A 26063-nucleotide genomic window follows, 5' to 3' on the forward strand; every position below is an offset into this window, starting at 1 on the left:
GTCCCGCCCGCCTCTAGGGCAAGGGCGTGCAGCGCGCTCCTCCATTGGCCAGGAGCGACTCCGCCCAGCTGCGCGCACGCAGTAACGCTGTGCTAGGTGCTTGTCTCCTGACACTGCTGTCTGTCCTTCGCTATGGCTGTCGTCAGGGCTCTGGTGGCGCCGAGGCTGCTTTCTGCTTTTGCACCGCTCTCGGCGCGCCACCATGCTCCCTCCCAGCGCGCAGCCCTTCACAGCTCCGCACCGCGGCCCGGGGCCAGGGTGGCATTGGTGAGTGCACGGCCGGACAAACTCCCAGGCCAACTCCCTCCCCTTGCTCGCTCCCGGCAGACTGGGGTCGACCCACTGCCTTCCCAGGGTCGGTCCCTGAGGGGGTTCAGCCCTCCTCTCCCCTTGGGGATTTCGTATTGGGCCCTTCGTCCTCGTCAGCGTCTCTCCTCTTGCAGGTGCTGTCGGGCTGCGGAGTCTATGACGGAACCGAGATCCACGAGGCCTCTGCGTAAGTCCTCAAAGTTTGTGATGTCAACTCCCTCTTGGTTTAAAAAGGCAGAAGCGTAACCAAATGCAGTGGGTTCACATCGTGATCAGTTCAAACTCATAATTAGCACAGGCAAGACCTAAAAGAGGCCACCTGGGCCTTGGGTGAAGGCAGAGTGCCTGGCAGCAGCCTGGGGGCCCTGAACCCAAAATGCAACGCTTGCTGAATCAACAGCCGCCTCTGCTCACCAGTTGGTAAAATGAATTGTAGAGACCACTTGACGCACATGCCTCCATGCTCTTCTGGTTCCACCCTCACCTTGCAGATGTCTGTAAGTGGTAGGTACTGGTTTGGAGCCAGCCATGGCTTCATAAAAGCAACAAGGTGTCCTATAAATTAGGAATGCCCCCTCCCCTCCCCGCGCACTTGGTGAAAGTTCATTTGTAAAATCATGTTGGCATGAGTCTGGAGGACACATTTGGAAGTGACATCTTTGTGGATTTTCTCCACATAGGATCCTGGTTCACCTGAGCCGAGGTGGGGCTGAGGTCCAGATCTTTGCTCCTGATGTCCCTCAGATGCATGTGATTGACCACACCAAGGGAGAGCCTTCTGAGAGCGAAAGCAGGTATGGGTAGGGGAAGGACCATACAGGACCCCTAGTCCCACGAGCAGCTTCGATCGTATAGCCTTCTTGGTTTTGTGGTAGAGCATATGTCCCTCAAAGCAGCTGTCATCCAGCTGTTCTGGGAATACACTGCCATGGGCACAGTGACTGACCTCCCAGTGAGTGTTCCAGGAATGGCAGTAGCCACTGTTGTACTTCCTCTGGATGTACGGTCCTGGTCTGTTCTTCCTAGTCACTGTGTGGCCCTAACAGGCCTGGAACTCACTATGTAGACCAGTCTGGCCTTGAATTCATAGAGATTCACCTGCCTCTTCCTCCCAAGTACTGAGATCAAAGGTATGTGCCATCATGCCTAGCACAACTACATTTCTTATCTGAGGCCTGGCTACAGGGTGGCCCTGAAGGCTGTGTCTTAAGGGCTGAGATTGAATGGGTAGGGAGGGGACCTTTACCTGCCAAGGCTGCCTGTTGGGATCCCTGCCATTTCCTTCTCAGTCCAGGACCCTGGCCCCTGAATCTGCCCCTCCTCCTCTGTTATACCAGCCTGGATGAGGTAGCAGTAACTTCCTGCTGTGTCTGATGTTCAGGTGACTTCAGACATCCTTAGAAGTAGTTTCCTAGACAACCACTCTGGTGAGGAGCACTGGATTCTGTCTGCTGTGGATACTTGCTGGACCCCAGTTCCTACTGACCCCAGATTCCAGGTATCCTGGTGTCAATCCTGGGGCCAGCCTGCAAGGCTTGTTTTTGTAGGGCACTGGAATCCTGTCACTGTCTCCAGATGTTGCCCGGATGTGCTCCTTGGGAAGCATTGGTCTCCACGTGTGAGCATGCTCATTTCAGACTGTGAGCCGTGTTCAAGATGAGTCCCCAATGGTGCCTGTGTCCTGGCCCTGCTTACACACTAACCCTTCATTTCATCTGTCCTCTTTCCAGGAATGTTTTGGCAGAATCAGCAAGAATTGCCCGAGGCAAGATCACCAACCTGGCCCAGCTCAATGCTGCCAACCATGATGCCGCCATATTCCCTGGAGGCTTTGGAGCTGCCAAAAACCTGTACGTTCCCAAGTATAAGGGTCTAGACCACACTTGTGTCTGCTCTTTTACAAGGGGTGGACTGGGGACACTTTAGCAAGACCAGTGGGGTGTTCTCTGCTTCTTCCTTCAGTGCCTGGAAGCTGTCTGGGTGGGCTGGGCAGTCTACTGACCTCCATGCTGTGAGTCAGGTCTCAGCAAACTCTGCTTGCTTGTCCTTGCAAGTGCCAGTTCTCACACAGAGCTGTCCTCCTTCCGTGGTGATTTGAATGACAGTGGCTCTTATGTCTGAATGCTTGGTCCCTGTTTGGTGGAGCAGTTTTGGAAGGATTAGGAGGTGTGGTGGTGTTGGAGGGCGTGTATCACCGGGGAGTGGGCCTTGAAATTTCAAAGTCCACACGAAGCCCATTTAGTCTCAGTCTCAGTCTGTCTGTCTGTCTGTCTGTCTGTCTGTCTGTCTCTGCCCCTAGCCCTGCAGACCAGATGTAAGCTCTTAGCTACTGTTCCAGTGCATGCCTGCCTGCTGCCATACTCCCTGCCATGATGGTCGTGGACTAGCCCTCTGAAACCATAAGCATGCCTTCTTATCTAAGTTGCTGTGCTCACAGCGTCTCTTCACAGCAGTAGAGCAGTAAGCAGGACACCCTTACGCTGCCTGGCAACAGGAAAGACAAAGCCTTTTGTGCTTTGCTATCTGAGCTGCTGTTGCTGTGGGAAATAGCAAATAAACTGAAGGTGGCAGCCTCTGCACTGGGGTCCTTCTCTCCACAGCTCCCGTTGGTTCTTTCTTGTGCATCCATGGAAGTCTTTGTGGTTCTAGCCTCAGCGTGGCCCTGTCTGAGAGGTGGCCACCCAGCTGGTTGTCAGGGAGGGCCTCAAGCAGGCTCTGCAGTATCCCCAGGTATTTCCCCTGCTCCCAGAAGGGAAGGACACGGGGCTTCATGCTCTCAAGTGTCACCATTGCAGCTTTCTTCAGCTGAGCCCTCTGACTGCTTGGTTGGGCCATCAAAATGTCCCTTTCTCCAGATTCTCCAGATTCCACACACCTCCAGTCTCTTTGGTGGCACCCACCCCCTCTGTCCTGAAACCAGCGATTCTGGCAGTGCCAGCCTTAGCCAAGGGCCTGTGTGCCCCATCCTCACAACAGCATGGCAGGGCATGGGTGTCACTGGGTTTTTTTTTCCCTTCTACCTGAACCGCTGTTTCTTGGAAGGCCGAGCTGTGTTCATGATTCTGCCTGTCAACTCCTGCCTCATGGAAGATTGTCTAGAAGCCATGTCTGCCAGCAAAGCTGGTCCGTCCTGTTCACTTAGCAGTGTGGGCTCGGGAGCATGTGAGGTTCTTGGTGTTGAGTCTGCATGGCTTGAGGAGTCTGTGAGCCTCTGTACCTGTGTCTGAGCCCACTAGCCCGTGAGGTAGCTGCCATCTTCCGTCTTTCTGACCTTTTCCGAAGAGTGGCAGGCCCTCGTTGAAGGCCCTCGTTGACGCCGCTCTTGAACCCATGACACCACCATGCTAGTTGGTGGCTGCAGCCATCGTTGAAACGTAGCACACGTGTGTGGTCGCAGGTGGCTAAGCCTTAGTGGGCACACGTAGGTGAGAGGTGACTGAGGCTCAGCGTGTATGAGATCGTGGGTGGCTGGCTATGAGCCTTCGACATGAAAAGTGACGGACTTCGTGTGTGCACATGTGTCTTGGCAAGTGAGTAGTGCCAGGCTCACAATGGGCATCCCGTGGTTCCAGGCACTGCTGCCATCCCGCGTATCTTCTGGAGAAGCCCCAAGTGTGTGGGTGTGTTCATCGCTGCCAGCAGCGTGGGAGGTGCTTGTTCTTGCTTTGCCCGACGTCCTTATCTGTGGTCCGCTGCAGCGGAGTCGAGAACTGTTCAGCAGTGGCGTAGACGCCACATGGTGGCCAAGGCGCTGCGAGTCCTGTTACTAGTCAGCCTGGTGGCTCAGGTGACTTCTTGTGTGCTTGCTTGTTTTTCACAGCGTCCTAAAAGGGCGTGTGTGTGTGTGTGTGTGTGTGTGTGTGTGTGTGTGTGTGTGTGTGTGTGACGGGGGGTGGTGGTAAGAGTTTAAAGGGTGGAAAGATTTGGTGAGTTTGGCTAACAGAAGTAACACCTGATGGTGAACCTGGTCCCTCAGAGCCAGATCTCCGGGCCACAGCACCGGAGGGCCCGGAAGCTGTGTCCTGGCACAAAGGTGCACACACATGTGGAACTCTAGGCTCTGCCAGGTTGCGATCTCTTAGGGGTACTGTAGTAACTCTAGAACTGCCCAGCCGCCCCTGGCTGTTCTACTCCCAGGAAGAACAGGGCGTTTGTTCATGTCATCCACTGTCGGTGTCCTAACGGCTGCTTCTCCTAGGCTAATTGTGTTTCTTTGTCTGGAACCCTCTTCTTGAGGTTTTGTTTTTGGTTTGCTGCAAACCCCTGGATTCTGAAGGCAGAGTGCAGTCACAGACTGGCCACCCACCTCTTGCCTTCCACCCTTCTGGCTGGTGAATGAGAAGCTAGAGCCACAGCTATGCCCTCAGTGTGATAGCAGGCTGTCCGCCTGGCATGTGGCCACACTGTGGGCCGCTCCTCTGGCGTCCAGTGGGCCACTCCGAGATTCGGGGGACACTCCTGAGCAAAGCCTCTTCCCTCACGGCAGGAGCACGTTCGCTGTGGACGGGAAGGACTGTAAGGTTAACAAGGAAGTGGAGCGCGTCCTGAAGGACTTCCATGGGGCCAAGAAGCCCATCGGGTAGGTGACACACCAGGTTCAAGAGGGTGGGTGGGTGGCAGGGCTTTGTCATGCCAGTTCTTGCTGTGGCACCTCCACCAGCACTGGAACCCGGGAAGACCCGCGGCGGCCTGTGAAGAGCGGTGGCTTGGGAGTGTGGTGGGTGCAGTGGAGGTGGGATTGGCCCCCGGGTGGGGCAGCCATGTGAGCCCAGCCCATGGTCACTAGGCACAGCTGCCCATCTCCTGTGTGTCAGGGCAGCTCACTTTTGTTTGTTTGTTTTTGAGTCTTGCTATATATCTTTGACTGGCCTGGAACTCACTATACAGACCAGGCTGGCCTTGAACTCACAGAGATCCCTCTGCCTCCTGAGTGCTGGGAATATCACTCGTGCCACCATGCCCAGCCAGGGCAGCTCACTTCTGAGGGTCACGAGGTCATGCAGGGCTGTTACCTCTGCTAGACACTCTAGACCAGTGGTTCTCAACCTTCCTAACGCTGTGACCCTTTAACACAGTTCCTCATGTTGTGGTAACCCCCTAATCATAAAATTGTTTTCATTGCTACTTCATAACTATAATTTTGCTACTGTTAGGAGTCATAAATTAAATAATCTGATATGCAGGATATCAGATATGTGGCCCCTATGAAAGGGTCGTTCCACCCCCACCCCCACCCCCGTTGAAAACCGCTGATCTAGACAGTGGACAGCCAGGCGGCAGTGTGGAGTTTGGCTGCCCAGGCCCCTCAGCCTCCCTCCTAGCCATCTCTGCCCAGATGCCTGACGACTCCCAAGCCGCCCCGTCTGGGGACCAGAGTGTCGTCAGGCCTCCCTCCCTCTCAGTGCTGACGCAGCTCCGTCAACCTTTCAGCTTGTGCTGCATCGCACCTGTTCTCGCCGCCAAAGTGATCAAAGGCGTCGAGGTCACCGTGGGCCACGAGCAAGAGGAGGGTGGCAAGTGGCCTTACGCTGGAACTGCAGAAGCCATCAAAGCCCTGGGTGCCAAGCACTGTGTGAAGGGTGTGACCATATCCTTTCTGGCAGCTGGTCAGTGTGGTGTCGGGTAGCACATTAGGGACCATGCATTTGGTGGTTTAGGGTGCCCGTGGCAGGTAGCCTTCTCAGCAGGAATTATATTTGCTGGTCTTACTTCAAGGGAACCCCTGGGCAAGAGACCGGGCCAGCCAGTGTCATGGGGTGGAACTAGCTTGGTATGCCCCGGGCAGGCCGGTGGAACGCCGGCTCCACACTTGGCCAGGGAAGATCCACGTGTCTGTACCTACTGAGACTGCCCAGCCTGGAGCATGTTGCTGGCAAGCCTGGTCCCCACAAGGATAGGTGGCCTCCGAAGAGTGCAGGCCAGGGCGGGACTCGGGGGCCTGGAGGGTTGGGAGCTGTTGCTGGTCACCACAGAAGGAAGCAAGACCAGTGTGGGAGACGTGGGCGGGGCTCCTGGCTTGCTCTAGTGGGTCCTCAGTTTCCACAGCTGGAACTGGCGGGGCCTGGCCGAGGTGAGTTTTACCCCCCATGTGGGGTCAGCATGCAGGCATCGCCACACCCCACCCCAGGCTGTCACATTTTCTTCCTCTTGAGCGCCTGTGAGTCAGAAGCTAGTTCCCCTTGGGTGACAGGGGTTCATCAGGTGCAGACTTGCTAGTGTGATGTCACTGAGCAGCAAGGCTGAGTGAGGGCAGGCAGGCCTGTTCCCCACAGTTCCCCGTGATCCTGTCCAGTGCTGCGTTTTCCCTAACATCTGCGCACGAAGCTCATGTAGACCAGAAAAACAAGGTGGTCACGACCCCGGCCTTCATGTGTGAGACGGCGCTCCACCACATCCACGACGGCATCGGGGCCATGGTGAAGAAGGTGCTAGAGCTCACGGGGAAGTAATGCCGCCTGGGCCACACTCGGCCTGTCTGGGCTCCGTTCAGCCAGGACACAGGAGTGCCTTTGTGTTAGAAGCATAGACGCTTTCTGCCTGAAGAAGGAGCTTTGCCTCCGTCCATGCTGGGCTTGACCCAGCTCCTTCCACCAGCAGTAAGCTCAGAACCCCTCCATGGCCCCAAGCAGCAGCAGGGCTTCAGTGGAGGGGGGCTTGCCTCACTTGTGTGTTCCCTTTGGAAGGTCCAAGTGCACCTTTTCCAGAGGATCTGGTTGAAGCACTTATGTTCTGCAATCCTGGATCAGATGGACTGGGGTACTTCAGTTTTGTTGTTGTTGTTTGTTTTGTTTTGTTTTTTTGAGACAGGGTTTCTCTGTGTAGCTTTGCACCTTTCCTGGAACTCACTTTATAGACCAGGCTGGCCTCGAACTCAGAGATCCGCCTGGCTGGGATTAAAGGCGTGTGCCACCACCGCCCAACAAAAATTTTTTTTGTTTTGTTTTGTTTTGTTTTCAAAACAGGGTTTCTCTGTATAGTTTTGGTGTCTGTCCTGGATCTCGCTCCATAGACCAGGCTGGCCTCGAACTCACAGAGATCCACCTGGCTCTGCCTCCCGAGTGCTGGGATTAAAGGCCTGTGCCACTGCTGCCCGTACTTAAGTTTTAAAAAAAGAAAACAGTTTAGGTTTTCGTTACCAGACCAGTCTGATAATCAGAATACCTTGTGTACGGATAAAGAAAAGTTCTTTCATCCAAAGTAAACACATGCTGACTAAAGCCAGGGAAATTCCGTAGCAGGCAGTCCCTGTAGCCACAGAATAAACTCCTTTCCACACTGGAAACTACTTTCAACCGTGTCTCAGGTCTTCTGAAACTAGTGAATGGTACTCCACAACAAGAGGTTTCGATGAGTCTCAGTTCTCTGAGTCTTCAGAAAAAGGGGGAAATCACCAGTACAGGGCCTAGCTGTGTGAGCCTGCTGGCCAGGACTGGGACGTTGCCCCAGACCGTGAGATTGTGTGACCCGGGTAAAGAAGGAAAGGTGAAGGGCAGTAGTGCCCTGGGTGCCTTCTGCACGTGTCCCCTTGTATGTCAGAGTGTTCTGACAGAGATCTGAGCACACTTCACCTCTTCCGGAACATTCTCTTCTGGAGGGCCAGGCAGCCTGAGGGTCGGACCCTTGGCCTTGGTGGCAGTGGCTGTATCAGTGGACTGAAGAAGACAGCTCCTTTAGCTCGTTTATGTCAGATGCTGGGCAGAAGCAGGCTTAGGCCGGCAGGGAGCCTCCATAGCAGGATGTCTGCCACCTCCCGGTGCCCTCTGTAGGCAGAGTGTCTCTGCTCCAAGTAACCACTCAGAGACTTCTTATACATGCTCGGCCTATAGCCCAGGCTTGTTGCTAGCTAACTCTTACATTTTACATTAACCCTCTGCCACATGACACAGCTGTCAAGTTCATCTTGCCTCTCTCTCTGTCTGCTCGGGACTCCCCAGACGCCTCCCTCCTTCTTCCCAGCGTCCTCTGTCTGGCCATCCTGCCTATTCCTCCTGCCTAGCTACTGGCCAGTCAGCTCTTCTACAAAACTAGTCAGAAGGCCTTGGCAAAGACACATCTTCACAGTGTATAAAAAGATTATTCCGTAACAGCCCTCCCTCACACACACACACATACCCTGCTACAGATGACATACTCTGGCCTACAGCATGGAGAGGGTGGCCCTTGCTATTTCTCAGACTGATTCCTCCAGGGGCCACAATTCTTGGTGGTCTGGGCCTGTAGACCTCTTACCAGGAGCTATGGCATGCACCCATGGCACCTGCATCATTAGCCTCCTTTTAGGGCACCTGAAGAGCCCTGGGTCTGCCCTCCCCTGTCCTCAAGTGAACCTGAAGAAGCTCCACGTATGTATACAACTCGTGAGTTTCCACAGTGCAACTACAGAGCCAGTACCATCCCCCGCCAAGCCCCTGCTGCCTGCCCGTTCCAGTCCACCCTAGGCCACCCAGAGTGGCAGCTCCCGCCCTGTGATGTGTGTTGCTCTGCCGATGGTGATAGCACAGCCTTGCGCATCCGCCTCCTCGATACTCATCTCTCAGCCTCCTGTTAGCCTGACGGGCCGCCTGGCTGGACTGAGTGGGCTGGGGTAAGCACTGGTGGGCATCCTCATGGGTCTCCTGCGCTCCAGCACCACACTTTGCTACAGGCTGGTTTCTTAGCAGTCACCCTCCAGCAGTGCCCAGGGTGCACTCGATATTTCCCCCACCACAATTGGAAGATGCGCCGTGTGACATATTCGCCTGTACTAGGGCTGTCGGGATCTCAGCTGGTGGTGGTGGTGGGTGTCTCCCGGGATGTTTGCTGACATTAGTCACCTCTGTCCCCCCTTCTGGGCATCCCCTGGGCAGAGTGTCTGTTGATGTTGTCGCTGCTGCGCTTGTCTGCCTCTTCTCCAGCTAGAGGTAAGCAGTCTACTAACAAATCCTTCGGTAAGCAGCGTCCCTGGGTTTCCTGTCCTCCGCCTACTCTCTTTGGGTGTCTGGGGGGCCGGCATGCTCAGGTGTGTTTCTACAGAGGGAGTGTCCACCCCATGACGTTCAGACCGGCCGCTGCTTGTTCCCCTGTGCTGTGCCAGCTGGGCAGAAAAGAGTACAATAGCCTCTGAGCACCCCCACAGGGGGGTGGTGCCCCCAAGACCCATGCCCACTTCAGACCCTACCATGTGGCCTGGGTGTCCTTAGCCCTTAGGTGTTTCAGGAATGTAATAATATACCTACAAGTGGAGCTAGAGCTCAGGAGTGACCTGCTGCCTGGATTTTGCCGTTTCTCGTGTCCCTCACACACCACAGGTAATCGAGAGAGAAGTGAACTCATGAGAGATCCCCCAAGGGAAAGGTAGCTACGTGCACTGGGTCCCTGTGGGCACAGTTTCTGCTCATGTGCTCATGTGCTGCTGGGTTCAGAGTGGCCCCATGCACATCTTCCCTGACTCCACAAGTGACCAAGTATGACCAACGCTCTGTGCTTCCCCAGCAGCTCATCCAGCATAAACCAGATCCCTGCGATGTTGACCTGGACCATCCCAGCTTCACAGGAGGTGGGGACCACAGGTGTGCTTAGCTCTGAGGCCAGGTAGAGCCATGCTGAACAGTACTTTAGGGTGGTGAGAAAGCCCTCAATGGGGCCGAAAGCAAGAAGTTAGCTATTGCCTCCTAGAAATGACTTGAGTCCCCACTGTCTGCCAGGCATGTGCCATGTGATAAGAGACCATGATCCTTGCCTTCATGGGGCTGGTAAGGGTTTGTTGGCAGATAGCCTGGGGGGTGTGAGTGGACACATGGACAAGGAGGTCTGGGAAGGGGTCGGGACCCACCAAGAAGGAAGCAGCCAGGGTGAGTGAGAGGGTATGCCCCTGAGGACCAGGTTCTTGGAACAAATCCTGTCCCTGGAGACATGCCAACCCAGGTCCACAGGGCTCATTAGGAAGGCTGTGATTTTAGGTACCACCACCAGGGGGCACAGCTGACCAGCCCTAGGACCTTCTGCAGGTTCCCAGAGCTGACCAAGGCCAAGGTCCTGCTAAGCTGGCCCCTGCCTACATCCTATACCTGACCACCTTCAGAAGCCCTCCTGGGAACCCCACGGCCCCTGCCTCCCAGGTCTACTTCACAGGTAGTCTCAAAGTGAGGGCGTACTGAGTTCCCAGGGGCTCCCACTGCTGCACCCGCTCCAGACGTTCCTCTCATCTTCACCCCCACCTGCTCCAGCCACCCTGAGGGCCAGTCTTGTCCTCTCTCCCTCTACCCCTCTCAGGACCCTTGTAGCCTGGGCCCTGGAACCCAGACTAAGGTGTCAAGGGAAGGAAGAAAGGGCAGACACACACAGAGGAAAGCTGGGGTCCGGTGTGGGTGCACACTCTGATAGAGGACGTCTGCGGCCAGCAGAAACCTCATCCTGTTGATTATGTACGGCACAGGGGGAAGGGTTAGCTGGTCTCCACAGGTCTGCGGGCGGGCAGTCTCAGGCTGTGAACACCTGTGAGGAGGAAGCTGCGTTTCCTGGTTTGTGTACATTCTGATCAATCATTCATGAACACTCAGGTTTGGACTCCAAGGAGAGTTTTGCCAACCCTCTTGGTCCTCACCTGGGTAAGACTCTGCCACGCCTCTGAGACTAAGGCCTCAGCATCCTTGACATGGCCATGCCCATGTTAACAATGCGCGTGCTCTCGGGGCTTCCGAGGACTTCTACTCCCTACACTACCTTTTCCCATTGGTTCTTCTGTTGCTGTCCTCTCCTGACTACGGACCCATCACTCCAACCCACTTGACACCACATTTGTAGCATCCTATACACCAAGTGTGGCAGTGCATACCTGAAATCCCAGCACTTGAAGGCAATCGGGAGAATCAGGAATTCCAGGCTATCCTTGGCTGCTTAGTGAATTGGAGGCCAGCCGGGACTACATGAGACTCTGTCTCAAAAAAAGAAAAAAAAAAATCATCTAGCTTTCCTCTTCTGTCATCAACTGGGGCTTTCCAAGCTTTGCATTGTGCATTTAGGTTTGTAGCCTGATTTGACATAATATGAAGGTAGAAGATCTATGTTTTATATTTTTGGCTTTTTGTTTGCTTTTGCATTATGCGGTGGGTTTTGTTGTTTTTAATTTATTTTTATTTTATGTGCATTGGTGTTTTGCCTGCACGTATGTCTGTGAGAGGGTGTCAGATCCCTTGGAACTGGAGTTATAGACAGCTGTGAGCTGCCATGTGGGTGCTGGGAATTGAACCCAGGTCCTGAGGAGGAGCAGCCAGTGCTCTTAACCACAGAGCCATCTCTCCAGCCCCATATGTTGTGGTTTGAATGAGAAACATTTCGCACAGTCTCCGGTATTTGAATGCTTGGTCACTAATTGTTGGTGGTGTTCTGTTTACAGAACCTTTAGGAGATGCGGCCTTGCTGGGGGCTGTACATCATGGGGGGAGCTTTGAGGGTTTTTAGCCTCACCCTACTTCCTGTTCTCTCTGCCCCAAGAGTGTAGATGCAAAGTGACCAGCCAGTCTCCTGCTCTGGCTGCCTACTGCCATGCTCTGGACTGACGAGCCAAAATAAACTCCTGAGAAGCTTCTGGAAATGGCGTTAGATCCAGAAACAAACAAAAAGGGAACTAATAAAATGTGGATATCCACAAACACCACCTCTTGGAAAGACTTTCTTTGCCTCCCTGTATTGCATCCACGCTGTGGTCAAGGTCAGCTGGCTGTATTTCCAAGGTCTGCTGTGGACGCACAGTGCTTTACCGTGGCTCTCTGTCCATCTGCCACCACCACACTATCGTTTTGACTAGATGTCACAGCAGGTCTCCAAGTCAGGCCCTGTTGCTTCTTTTAGCCCATTCAGCAACATGTAGACTTTTCAGTACACACTTCAGAACAGAACCAGTTCACTGTAAAATAAGCTGCTGGGACTTCGGGTGGGATTGTGTCGAGGGCACAGATAAACTGGCAGAATCCTCACCTTGACAAACACAGCCTTTGTGTCCAAGCTCATGGAATAACTGTTTCCTTAGATCTTTGGGGTTTTTTTCACCAAAGTTTTGTGTTTTTTCCTTATATCTTGTATGTATTCTGTTAAGTTTATGCTGAAGTGTTTGATTCTGTAGGTACTAGAGTCAATGTTACTGTATTTTAAATTTCAAATTCCAGCTGTTTGTTGTTGGCCTATAGGAAAGCAATTGGCTTTGTATTCTGCAACCTTCCTATATCGCTTCTTAGTTCCAGCAGAGGTGGGCAGGGGAGTTTGTGTGTGCACATGCACACACACGCCCATCCTTTTGGTTTTCTACATAGACAATCATTTCATCTACAAAGAGAGTTCTCAATCTGTTGGGGTTTTTTCCCCCTTTTCTTGCCTTACTGTACTGGCCAGGATTTCCAGTGTCACATTGAAGAGGAGTGGCGTCCCTGCCTAGTTTCTCACCATTACGTGATATTAGCTGTTCGTGCTCTTCAGATGTCTTTATCGAGTTGAGGAATGTCCCCTCTCCCACCCAAATTGATGTGGTTTCCTTCTTTAACCTCTGATGTGGATGGCGTACCCCAGATCCTGGTGTTGAAGCGGCCCTTTACATCTGGGCAGTCTGACTCGGTCGTGATGTGCGAGTCCTTTCATACAGTGTTGGCTTGTATTTGTTAACACCGCTGAGGATCTTGGCCATCTGTCGTTGCGAGAGATGACGATGTGCAGCTTCTTCTTCTGTAATGTCTGTCTGCTTTGGGTATTAGAGAAACGTGGGCCTCACAGATGAGCTAGGACTCATTCCTTCCGCTTTTGTCTTCCAAAAGAGGGAGTCGAAAATTGCATAATGTCCTCCCAGAAGTGTAGAATTGACCAGTGAACCTCTGGGCCTCTGGGCCTGGGTCTTTCAGTTTGGAAGGTTGATAGTAACTTCAGTTTCTTAGCTAGGCAGATACATAGATAAATACCTCGATAGACAGATGGGTGGAACCTTTGTAGACTGTTGTCTCTTCTGTATGCATTTTTGGCAGGGTGTGTTTTTAAAGGGGTTGGTCCATTTCACCTATTTCATGTAGTTTGTTGGTTTGTGGGCGTGGTGTTAACAGCCCATCGTGACCGCTCCTGTTCCTGATATTGACATTAGTTTGGCTAGAAACTGAATGAGTGCATTGATCTCGTCTGAGAGCCAGCTTTAGGCTTTATTGGGATTCTATCTGGTCTCTTTCTTCTCTTACTTTAGATTTAATTTCGTCTCCTTTATTTGGTGTCCTGAGACACCAACGTGGGTTTTGTCTTCTCTGATACCCATGTTCCAGGGCAGACATTCCCCCCCCCCCCAGCCACAGTTTGCCCTGCACCCCACAGTTGTCATTAAGTTCTGTTTTCATTTTCATTTAGTTCAAAATGTTTTTAAAAATCTCCAAATTCTCTGACCTATGTGATATTTATAAGTGTGTTGTTTAATCTGCAAGTGTTTGGGGGATTTTCCAACCGTGGAATTTAATTCCATTGTGATCATCGGAGGATGTACCATGTCTGATTTCTATTCCTTTAAGTCGGGGATGTTCACGACCCAGAATGTGGTCTGTGCTGATGGATGTTCCTCAAAAGCTAGAGAAAAATGCATTTCTACTTCAACTGGGGGCACAGTCCTCAGAGCTGTCCACTGTGGTCGACGCTGACCTCAGCACTGTCCTTACTGACTTCCTTTCTGCTGGAGAGGTGCTGAAGTCTTCACTGCGCGTGGGTGCATCTGCTTCTCCATGCTGTTCTGTCGACGTCGCCTCATGGCTGTTAGGCACGTGTCCATCCATGCATGCTACGGATTGCTGTGTCTCTGGGGAGCTGACCTAACCCTAGCCCTTTATTCTTGTGGAGGGTCACTTTCTTCCTGATACTTCCTGGCTCTGGTGTTGGCTCTCTCTGAAGTGATTAGTGTAACTCCAGGGGGCGGGGTGGGGAGGCGCGTGTATTACCGTGAGCGTATGAAGCTCCCTGTTTGTGCCGGTCCAGCCATACCTCTTCCCGGTGCTGAGGGCTGATTTTACTGTCTGCAGCTGTATAGGCTGTTGCTTCTAACCCCACTTGACCTGCCCCCACAACAGCGCCCTTGGCAGGACATTGAGGGGCCTCCAGCTGATTTTCACCTGGAGCCTGATGGGAAGAGCTGTTTTTGTGGCTTCAGCTCCCAGCATGCCGTGTGTCTCGCTATGGGTCTTCTGACCTGAGACTGCTCTCAACCTGAACTCAGTTCAGGCCAGTTCTGCCAGTTCTCGGAAGGGGCCCTGGCCTTTGCTGCCTAGAGCTGCCTGGGGGCTACAGAACGAAGGCTCCCTTTGGGGCTCTGATATCTGTCTCCCAGGACTCCCTCCTGGGCCTGTGCTGTTCTCCTGGCTCTCCAGCCCTAGGAGGGACGAGAGGGCGGGGTCAAGGGATGGTCTGTAGGGTGGGACAGAGCCTGAATCTTCCTTGGCAGTCCTAGCCATGTCTTCAATCTCCTTCATTCTCACTTTGGCCCTATGACCCGCTGGCTACTTAAGGGACAAGGCACTGGGACCCTGAGGCCTCACTGCGATCAGAGGCTGGAGTGTTACCATTGCTGCAGGCCAAGTGGCCGCAGAGCTATGGAAAGTTAGCACCTGGGTGACATGCAGCGTCTTGAGCGGAGGAAAGACAGCTACTTGAAGCCACCAAGTTTGGGAGGAGTACATTATATACCAGGAGGCAACCTAGACAGGAAACCCATGGGTTCCCTTCACTCTGCTGATCCCAGGTCTCTGGATCTATCTGTCCCCATGAGCTGTGGTTCTCTGGGGGCCATGCCTGCTCAGCCTTGGGCCCCAGCACAGCATGGGATGGATGGCACACACAGCCTGCACTGAAGCTGCATCTGTGGGATGAGTGAGCCACCACTGCTGCAGCTGACCGGGCAGCTGGGGGCTTGTTCCAGATGCCCCATGCCAAGTGTCGGTGGGTCCTCAGATACCTGCCCATCCATGGTGGTGGTGGGAGGAAAAGGGACGGGCTGGTGGGGTGGAGAGAAGAGGCCTCGGGCTAAGCAGATCTCTGGGAACTTAAGGGACCCAGGCGAGCCAGGGTATACTGCCGGCAGCTGCTCGCTGGCTACGTCACTCTCACCCGTTGGGGTTGGGTGCTGAGAATCAGGAGGAGGGAGGATCAGAGGAGGGGCCAGGGGAAAGGAGTTCCAGAGGAGACAGCAAGGGGTCCCCTGGTTAGAGGTGAATCAGGGTGGGATGGCTAATCTTGGTTGTCAGCTAATCTTGACCCGCCTGAGAAGGGGACCTCACCTGAGGAAATGCCTCCATCAGCTTGACCTGTAGGCATGTCTGTGGGGCATTTTCATGATTGCTAACTGATATAGGAGGGCCCAGCCCCTGTGGGTAGTGCCACCACCAGGCAGGGGTTCGGGGATGTGTAAGAAAGGTGGAACATGAGCCTGGGAAGAGTCTGGTGAACCGCTGCTCTGTGGTCTTTGCTTCAGTTCACGCCCTGGCTTCCCGCAGTGATGAACTGTCACTTGAAGTGTTAGGTAAGACAAGCCTTCCTTACCCTAGTTAATTTTGGTCATATTGTTTATCACAGCAACACAAAGCAAACCAAGACACACAGGAGCCAGGCAGTGGTGGCGCACGCCTCTAATCCCAGTACTCAGGAGTCAAAGGCAGGTGGATCTCTGTGAGTTCGAGGCCAGCCTGGTCTACAGAGTGAGTTCCAGGACAGCCAGGGATACACAGAGAAATCCTGTCTCAAAACAAAACAAAACACACACACACACACACACACACACACACACACACACACACACACACACACACACAAAGACATCCTACTATCCAAGTCCAGCAAGCATGGTTCCTAGTGCCATATTACAGGCATGGAAACATGGGTGACTGACTTGCTGGATGTAAGTAAAAATGTGTGTATGTTCTTAGGTGGGCCACAGGATGGGGTATGGCAGACAATGGCCAGGCTGTCTTCTGTCCCAAAAACCATTTGTCTGTTGTCCCACAGTAGCAATCATCTGCTTAGACCAAAGTGCACTATAAGAAAGCCAGGGCTACCAGGCCGGACACTTTCAGAGGTTGTTCAGCCCCCAACGAGGAGTAGCAGAGGAGGAGCGGGCACAGGGATGGAGAGAGCATCACCTCAGAGCTAAGCATGTATGTTGTTGTTCTGGTAACAAGAGCAGCCGGGACTCTAACAAGTCTCTCACCACCATGCACTGAGAAGGCAGGAGAAACAGAAGCTGCCAGGGAATTAACGGCTGCTGTTTGTGGTGACTGAACACCTGGAGTTCTGTGCCCCGGGTCTCCAGGAGATAGGGGTGAGGCTTCTGCTCCTGAGACCACCCCTCCTGGCCTGAGCTGAAGCCAGTGGGTGTGGTAACATGAGCACCCCTTTGCAGGTGGTGACACATCTCCAACCTGGCTGCTGCTTGCCTCTGGGGTGTGCCCGCAGAGAACCTGCCACGTAACAATGCCCGCAGAGAACCTGCCACGTAGCAATGCCCGCAGAGAACCTGCCACGTAGCAGCGGCTCTTTTCACACTTGTTTTCTGGGTCGTCATTTGGAAGGGTTGTGTCTGATTCATGCGGGCTACTGTCTGGACAGGTATGAGGTACTTGGAAAGAGTGGAGTCCAGGGACTGTGTGTCAACCACAGAACCCACTTCTAGATTTCTATGAGGGTCAAGGGAGAGTACAGATAAGCAGTACTCCGGAAATGGCACACCCTTTCTGTCCCTAACTTGCCAACTTCAAAGCCCAGTGTTGATTCCTGATGTAAGTGATATAGGCATATTACAGGATGATATGGGAGGCTGAGTGAATGTGGGTCCCCCATCTGGGACCTTCTGGGCCAGCTTCCAGCCCCTCCACCCCAGCTGCCAGGTCTATCCACGGTTCCTTGGTCACTCTCAAGGTTTAGCTCACTGATCCCTTAGGGTCGCAGGAGCCTGCCAGTCCCATGTTGCTTGCTCACAGGCAACAGACGTACTTTAACTGATTCAGTTGCCACGTCCCTACAAGATGAGCATGTTGGCATCATAGGATCCTCCAGCATTATGGATTGATTCTCCTAATGAAATGTCAGAGGGCTAACTCCTTCCAAGGCTCTGTGGAGGACCATCCTAGGCCTTCTCAGTGATTGCAGGTCATCTTGGGTATCCATTAGTGTGGAGCAGCACTGTCCAGACTGTGGCCTCCATTTCCTCATGGCCTCTTTCTCCTCTTGATGTCTATCTCATCTTCTCTATCTCCTCATCATCTCTATCTACTCATCATCTCTGTCTCATCATCATCTCCATTTCTTCATCATCTCAATCTCATCATCTCTATTTCCTCATCGTCTCCATTTCCTTATCATCTCTATCTCCATCTCATCATCTCTATCTCCTCACCATCTCTATCTCCATCTCATCATCTCTATCTCCTCATCATCTCTATCTCCCTCTCATCATCTCTATCTCATCATCATCTCCATTTCTTCATCATCTCAATCTCGTCATCTCTATTTCCTCATCGTCTCCATTTCCTTATCATCTCTATCTCCATCTCATCATCTCTATCTCCTCACCATCTCTATCTCCATCTCATCATCTCTATCTCCTCATCATCTCTATCTCATCATCATCTCCATTTCTTCATCATCTCAATCTCATCATCTCTATTTCCGCATCATCTCCATTTCCTTATCATCTCTATCTCCATCTCATCATCTCTATCTCCTCATCATCTCTATCTCCCTCTCATCATCTCTATCTCCTCACCTTCTCTATATCCTCACCATCTCTATCTCCTCATCATCTCCATTTCCTCATCATCTCCATTTCCTCATCATCTCTGTCTCATCATCTCCATTTACTCATCATTTCCATTTACTCATCATCTCCATTTCCTCATCATCTCTACTTCCTCATCATTTCTATCCCCTCATGGCCTCTATTTCTTCATGGCTTTCACATCTTCATGGCTTTTCCATATCCACATATTCCCTCTTAGAGGACCCGAGTCCTAAATAATCTAATTTCAGTCCCATCTGCCTTTAGAGAAGGTCACATTCACTGAGCTTCACGTGATGTCTCTAATGAGAGTTCTGTGAGGACACAGATGAGCCCATTCACAGAAGAGAACTGAGGCACAAGTGGGGTGCATGTCAGAGACATATGGTTCACAGGAGGGACCTCAGTGGGGTCCCTATACCTAATGCCCGTGCCTGGATCCTCACAGGTGGGGCTGTGTCCCATCTACTGCCTGGTACTCATTATTCCAGGACTGGCTGCAGGACGGTGGTTTGGGATGCTTCACAGGACAGACACTGCCAGGAACGCCCTTGGTGCTGGGTCATGGCCTTAATTTTAGTTTCTCGGGAGCCCCTGGAGCCCCTGGCTTGTGTGGACCTATCTGTGGACAGAGTCACCAGATGACGTAGCGACACTCCCCAGCCGACTGGAGCCGAGCCCCAGCTCCGTGACAGGGCCAGCACTTCCTGAAGGAAACCACCACGCAGCAGGGCCGTCGACCCCCTCACCCTTCAACTCCGCTCACAGCTTCTGTGGAGACGCGTGCTCCTTAGCTCCTGGCTCTGAAAGAGAAGGGTCTTCGTGTTCCAGACAAGGATGGGAACTCACGGGACGGTCTTCACATCGCAGCATCTTTCAGCACTTTTTAAATGCTCTCTTAATGTTTTCTGTCTTGTGTCATGCATCCTTGAACTTCCTGGTTTGAGCCAAATAGCAGAAGTACTAAAATATTTCACATTAAGCATCTTTTAGTGCTTCTGACATGGCCTCAAACAGGAAGTTCCGGGGTCTGTCACAGAAAGGCTGTGTTCTGGCCTTCATGGGTGCCCCAGGACTCCAGACGGTGTCTGGGAGCTGCCATTGAGCCTGTGTGGACTGAAATGTGACCTGGGAGACCGTTGATTTGTCTGGATCAAGGCTGTGAATTCATTTGCTCTGCTATCATAGCTAAGCACACACTGGAGCTTCAGCCACAGCATTGATTTCCCCCTACCAGTCAGGGCCCCCGGGCCTCACGCTCAGCTCTGCACACATTCTGTGTGGCTGGGCCTGCTTCGGTTTGCTCTTCTGAGGTACTCATATGAGGAAACCAGGAATGTGGGCACATTCACAAGAGACCTGGCACTTCTGAAGGGCATCATCTGAGCATAAGGCACCTCTGTGAGGTCCCCAGGTATCCATGGGGATTCCCTCATACGAGCCTTGATCCCAGGCAGGTGATGGATCTACCAGCTGTTCTGCACCAGCTCTTCAAAAGTCCAGAGAGGTGAGGGATTCCCAGTGCACGTGATAGGATTACAGAGGAAAGACGAAGAAGGAAGTGGGGGGAGGGGACAGGTATGCTTGGCCAGGACTGATCCTACAGGGGACCCGAGCTAAGTTAGCAAGGCAGACAGGACCCCCATCTTCACCCCACCCACAGCCCTGGAGAAAGTGAGAATATCTAGAGAAGTCTTGGTGGTCTCAGCATTGCTTGCTTGATGCTGGTGACAGGGTCATGGGTAATGGATCAGGGACAGGAAAACAAAGAGCTCTGGGGAGGGAGGTCACGCTCCCAGTAGCCTCTGCAGTGGGGGCAGCAGGGCGGTCACCTGTGGGAAGGCCAGCATGTGTGTGTGTGTGTGTGTGTGTGTGTGTGTGTGTGTGTGTGTGTGTGTGTGTGTGGCTTTGCTTGGACACTTGGATTGTGGTGTGCAGGGATCCTATGCTTTCAAGGAGCCTCCCATGGTTCCTGACCCCTCACCTGACCAAGAAGTTTCTATGGGGGGCCAGAACAGGGCAGATGCTACTTGACCACAGAGCAGGTGACAGAGAGACAGCCACAGTCACCACGCTGTCTGGAGAGGAAGTTGATCTTTACAGGGGATTCCCAGCCAGGGGCTCTTTTTATTTGGGACCAGAGTGAAAGACCAGATCTTTATCAAATGAGTCCCCAGAGACACAGTTGACAGCGAGTAAACAGAGCACACGGACCGGATCCCCAGAAAAACTGAAGGACACATCGGTGTCTTTGCACAATGTCAGAACAGTGTGTACCAGCTAGATTGGCTTTATTGGCTGCAGTTTGCCAAGTAGACCTGATTTCTTTTGATGGCTGTTGGCAGACTCTTTCATTCCAGTGTTGGTCACTACTGTTAACTTTTGGATCACAATTATACATCACACAATGGTTCAACCTGCACACAGATGTGTGGATCGCAGAATGGCCACAAAGGGTTAAAGCAGCAGCAGCTGACTTCAAGGAGTTTAACAGGCTTCATGGAGACAGAGGCGGATAGAGATAAGAAGAATCGTGGCACATTAACAAACTCGTGTGGGGAGTGGCCACAGTGTTGTAGGGTTGAACTGAGCCTTGGAAGCAAGGTATGGGATCAGGTCTGATGGCCAATCAGATGGACTGAAGAGATGGCTCAGTGGTTAAAAACACTGGCTGTTCTTCCATAGGATCTGGGTTCAATTCCCAGCACTTACGTGCTTGGTGACAACTCTCTGTAACTCCAACCGCAGGGGATCCGGTACATGTGGTGCACAGACATACATGTAGGCAAAACAACCACAAAATAAAATGAAAAAAATTCAAACAGACAGAGACATTTTGAGTAAGCAGTGACAAATGGTGAGAGCCAGGCTGAGCTGAAGCCCCTGGAAGAGTCTGGAAGTTTTTGCTTGTCCATTCTTTGACACTCCATCTCTTTCACAGCATTAAGTGTCTTCTTCCCGGGATCCAGGTGAAGGTGCTGGCACCCTTCCTGCTGATAGGCTTTGAATACAGACATGTGTTTATATGTTCCTGACATGTGTTTATAAGTTTATAGGTGGTGCTTCATGTATATGCACATGTAGCTGAGCATGCTTATATATGTTTAAGTGTGGATGCGTGTGGAGGTCAGAGGTCAATGTCAGATGTCTTCTTCCACAGCTGCTCTCCGCCTTATTTTTTGAGACAGGGTCTCTGAACCAGGCGCTCAGCAATTGGGTTAAACTGGCTAACTAGCCAGCCCCAGGACCTGTCTCTGCCTCTCCCCAGCTCCGAGTTTAAGGTGCGCACTGCCACAGCCAGCTTTTACATGGGTGCTGGGGATCTGAACTTGGATCTTTGTGTTTGCACAAGTATCTTACTGACTGAGCCGTCTCGCCAGCCTCGGTGGTTCCATTTTGCTTCTGCCTCATGGGTGGTGCTAAACAGGTCGTGTCTCTGTGTCCAGCAAATGCAGCCATCTCTCCTCTGCAGTGGCAATCGTATGGGATCTCCAGGGAAGGACAGCCTGAAAGCCACTGTACCCTCCATCATGTGGTGGCTTTGAGCAGGACACAGCCTGATCTCTGTACCCCTCAGTGCACTGCTGGACTGGAGCTGCAGCCAGAGCCCGGTAGCTCCAGGAGAAGGCAGAGGATGCGACATCCTCCCTGGTCCAGGGCTCCCAGATCACCTGCCCAGGTAAGGACCTTGCCTCCTTGACTCGGAAGGGAAGGAGTCTGAACACACGTGTGCCTCCTACCCTAGGCCTGGCCTTATCCCCAGGACAGAGACCGGCTTCCTCTTAAGGGTTCCCTGCCCCAGTGACCTACCAAAATCAAACAGCACCAAACTGAAGGTAAGGCCAGAAACTCTGACTCCCAAACTCCCAGGACCCGCCCTGGGCATCTGAGCTGATTAGATTCCTCGTGAGAGGCTGCTCAAGTCACACCCATCTGCATCCATGCCCCTCTTCTCTCTCATAGCTAATTCTGTACGCTGGTCCTAGGCTACCAGAGTCCAAGCTATTGGGGCCTACTGGTGACACACCCCATAAGATAGACATACATTAGCTAAATGGGCCCCTTCTCCCCTCTTCTCCCTACATCCTCAAGTCACATTCCCTCCCCCAGCGCAAGCCCCTCCCCTGCAGCTTTGTGAGACTCAGACACCTGACTTCAAGCAAGTCCTATGGGCTACTCATCAATCATCTGGTACATGACCTCCCCTTTCTCTGAAACCTCCGAGAAGAAACTCTGCCCCCAGACTCTTCAGAGCTCCTGCCATGCTGTCTTATAGTGATGTTAATAACTCATAATAAATCTCTTAACCAAAAGGACAGCCTCTCCCAGTGTCTCCCCGGAGCACCAAACCCAAAACTTGAGTTTGTCCCTGTCCTGCAGCCCATCACCTCCAGTGGAACCTCAACCCCCGAACCCCTTTCCAAGAGGGGCTTCTGGCCCCCTCGAGGCCTTCCCAGGAAGCTGGGATGTCTTGGATGATAGTAGGATGTATACTCTGGAGCCAGGAGGTAGGAGGTGCCGTATGTCAGTGGGCAGGGAGCAGATGTCTCCTAACCACTGGAGACCCCACCCCACCCCACCCCTGCTGCCTGAGGGAAGGGAAAGACGGCCTGCCGCAGCTCTGCTCCAAGCCGCTGGGTCCCCATCCCTGTTCAACGTGAAGTTGCGATTGTGGAGAGGATACAACCAAGTCACTGGAAATGGTAAGAGGAAGAAAACGTATGGCACTCATCCTGGTGTACAGAGCTGCTGCACAGAACGCACTAGAGTAGCCTCCCTGTTCTTGGTGATGTGCATGACCCAGTGCCCCCTCAAAGTGCCATTGAGGCCACAGCCATTCCTGCCACCTCCCTCGAGGCTTCTGTTGTCATAGCTGATGTTGGCGTAGTGGGCAACTTCCCTAGTGAAGACAGAGCTGAGAAGGACATTTCAGTCTTGAAGACTTTCTCTGCAGAGTGTCTTCCGAGAAATAGGAAGTTGTAATCAAGGACATAGTTGTACTGGAGGATGGAGCCACCTACACACGGGCACGTGCCATGGGCATGAGGAGTCAAGTTAGAGTGGGATCCTCCCTCGGGGCCTTCAGGGAGCCTAGCTGGCCTGGACCTAGGCAAGAATGTCCCACAGCCTCCCCGGGGGTCTGCAAAGCTCATTGCAGTGAGTCCCATTACTCTACGACCTCTCCCTCTATGGCCCAGGCCAGTCCACCATGAGCAGAGGTCAGCTGGCTCTAGCAGAGGCCCCGCCCCCTCTCTGTGTTGTCAGGGAAGTAGGACATTTCCTAGAGTGTCTGAGGTCAGTTGGACTCTGGATCCACGGGAGCTGGGGCCTCAGGGAGCTTGGGCTGGCCTCTTTCTGGACAGGTGAGCAGAGGCAGGGCCAGGCCCAGCCTCCTTCACACCTGCTGTCGACCACCTGTTCTTTACTCTGGGTTTCAGAATGGTGTAGTTCTCTTGGGGTGTTTGCTCAAAGCTTGTGGGTACCCCTGTGACTTGCCTCTGAGACATGGGTGGCTGCCGTCACCCTGCCTCCTCTTATTTATTTATTTATTTATTTATTTATTTATTTATTTATTTATGTTTTTCAACACAAGGTTCCTTCGTGTAATGGTCCTAGTTGTCCTGGAACTCACTCTTTACACCAGGCTGGCCTCGAACTCACAGAGATCCATCTGTCTCTGCCTCCCAAGTGCTGGGATTAAAGGCGTGTTACCATCATAGCCTGGCTTTTGTCTTTTTTTTTTTTTTTTTTTTTTTTTTAGTTAAAATAGAATTATGTTGTTTCTCCCTCCCCTCAAATTCATGGTCTCATTTTCTTTCATTGTTATTTATTGTTATTAATTGCGTCTATGTATAAATAGCACCTGCTGCGTCCACGTAGTGTTGCTTGTGTGTATATGACTCAGGGCTAACCGGTTGGTATTAGATAGCCAATTAAGGGAATAATCTCTGGGGAAGATGAAATCTCCCACTCTTAGCATTCCTTACTTGCCTGTGGTTCTTTGTCTAGGGTGGAGCCCTGCGAGCTTTCCCCTTCCATATTAGCGTGTCTGTAGATACTGTCATTGTTCAGGCCTTGTGTAGCTGGCCATATCGTTGACGTATCTAGAGCGAAGGAGACACAATCTCACAACAGACTTCCTGGTCCTCGGCCTCTTGCAGTCTTTCTGCCTCTCTTCAGCCACGTTCCCTAAGCTGCCTTAGATGCCAGGGTTGTGTTGTAGATGTCTCCATCGGGGCTGGGCACTCATGAGTAATTAATCCTGCATTTTTTTTTTTTTTTTTTTTTTGGTTTTTCGAGACAGGGTTTCTCTGTGTAGCTTTGCGCCTTTCCTGGAGCTCACTTGGTAGCCCAGGCTGGCCTCGAACTCACAGAGATCCGCCTGCCTCTGCCTCCCGAGTGCTGGGATTAAAGGCGTGCGCCACCAACGCCCGGCTAATCCTGCATTTTTATCCATTGTGGGTTTTTGTAACGGTCTCCATCTATTGCAAAGAGAAGCGTCTTTGATGAGTGGGGGAGAGCTGCGCTTATCTGTGGTTAAGTATTTGGAATGTAGTTAGGAATTATGCTGGTTTGGTGATGTGGCAATTGTAGGCTCGCCTCCATCATCCATGACCTCCCTAGCCCCAGACAGGTTTCTAATACCAGGCATGGTTTCTCTCTAGTTGAGCAAACCTTAAGTCTAACTAGAGAGCTATGGGTTACCACCCAGATATGAGTGCCGCTATTGTACCCTTACGGATACCTTACTATGCTGGTCATTGTGGTTTATAGGTATAATAGCTGAGTGGAACTGTTGCTTGCTTCCTTCCCTGGGCAGAACGTACAGCACATTCTGGCACTAGGAAAGCTCGTCCCCAGGGAGAAGGGTTTTAGGTCAGATTTATCTCGGATCCTCCAAGTCCTGTGTCCAAAAATGCATCGTGTTTTCATGAATAGAGACTTTACCTTCAACCTCTGGGAGGCAGCCAAGGGCAACAGCAATAGCCTGTATTGGTTTTCAAAGTATCTTAGACTCTCCTGACCAACGAATCAAAAAGGTTTCCCGTGCCTGGTTCTGGGTGTTTTGTTTTGTTTTGTTGACAGTCTATGTTCTTGGGGGGACCTTTTTGTGACAAGGTCTCACTTGCATGGCAAAGGTACATCCCCACCATGACAGCCTGCAATCGCTTCTCTTTGGAGAGCCCCTGCAGACATGGGGACCTAGCCCCCCTACTCCCCTTCTTGTGTCTCTGTTCTGCTCCTGCATGCCTCTGGGCAGCAGGGACAGGTCTCCACAGTGTTAAGTGACTTGGCTTGTAGCCTCTGAGCCATACTCCTTAGGAAGCCTGGACCCTGGGCTTCTGCATGTGACCATGTAGCATAGAATCACAAGACCATTGCCGGGTCAGCTTAGGGAGAGCCCTGGCCTCAGAATGAGACCCTCGAGAGATATCAACCTCCCCAGCACACCTTGGATGTCTGTGTCCATGACCCACCTTCAGCACGGATCCTTACCCAGGTGTCTCCATTCTTCATATGTCCTTCAGCAGCCCACCAGCTCCCTGTTGTAATTCCCCCTGTCCTTGCTATATTAAAGTGGTTCGATCTTTGTCCTGCCGCTGTCCTGAATAATGCAGCCTCCCGTACAAGGGAGGCCCTGAGCCCAAGCAAGAAGAGGCCCAGGGTTGTCAACTCCTCTGATAGCATTGGCGGCCACACCAAAATCCCTTCTGTTGGCAGCCAGGCCTGAGTATAGCTGTCTGTAGCTCACGGCAGCAGGCAGGAATCACTGTCACTGAGTGCCGAGCTTGGACCACACACTTGCTTTGCTGTTATGAAACAGCGGCCTCAGCTGCCTGCGCCTGCCCAGAAACTCCAGCCCCACTCTGGGGGACCCACTCACAGGAACTTCTGGAAGTTAGCCATTCTCCAGGAAGTATGAATACGGGGCTCTAGAATGTCTAGAGCACCACCACAGGGTTCGCCTCAGAGGGAAAGCAGCTGGTGCCTCCCTGCC

General features: G+C 52.4%; 1 protein-coding gene across 1 annotated transcript; it reads left to right on the plus strand.

The window, feature by feature from the left end:
• The first annotated feature begins 50 nt into the window (after window positions 1–50).
• On the plus strand, window positions 51–6902 carry Gatd3 (glutamine amidotransferase class 1 domain containing 3). The gene is made up of 7 exons (XM_006989445.4): window positions 51–267; window positions 444–496; window positions 990–1103; window positions 2040–2159; window positions 4796–4888; window positions 5740–5896; window positions 6630–6902. Exons 1-7 carry the CDS (start codon window positions 133–135, stop codon window positions 6756–6758), a joined length of 801 nt encoding a protein of 266 aa, XP_006989507.1. The 5' UTR covers window positions 51–132; the 3' UTR covers window positions 6759–6902.
• The last annotated feature ends 19161 nt before the right edge of the window (window positions 6903–26063 follow it).

Source organism: Peromyscus maniculatus, chromosome 21 (genome assembly GCF_049852395.1).
Source record: "Peromyscus maniculatus bairdii isolate BWxNUB_F1_BW_parent chromosome 21, HU_Pman_BW_mat_3.1, whole genome shotgun sequence".
In the NCBI taxonomy this organism is placed as follows: Eukaryota; Metazoa; Chordata; class Mammalia; order Rodentia; family Cricetidae; genus Peromyscus; species Peromyscus maniculatus.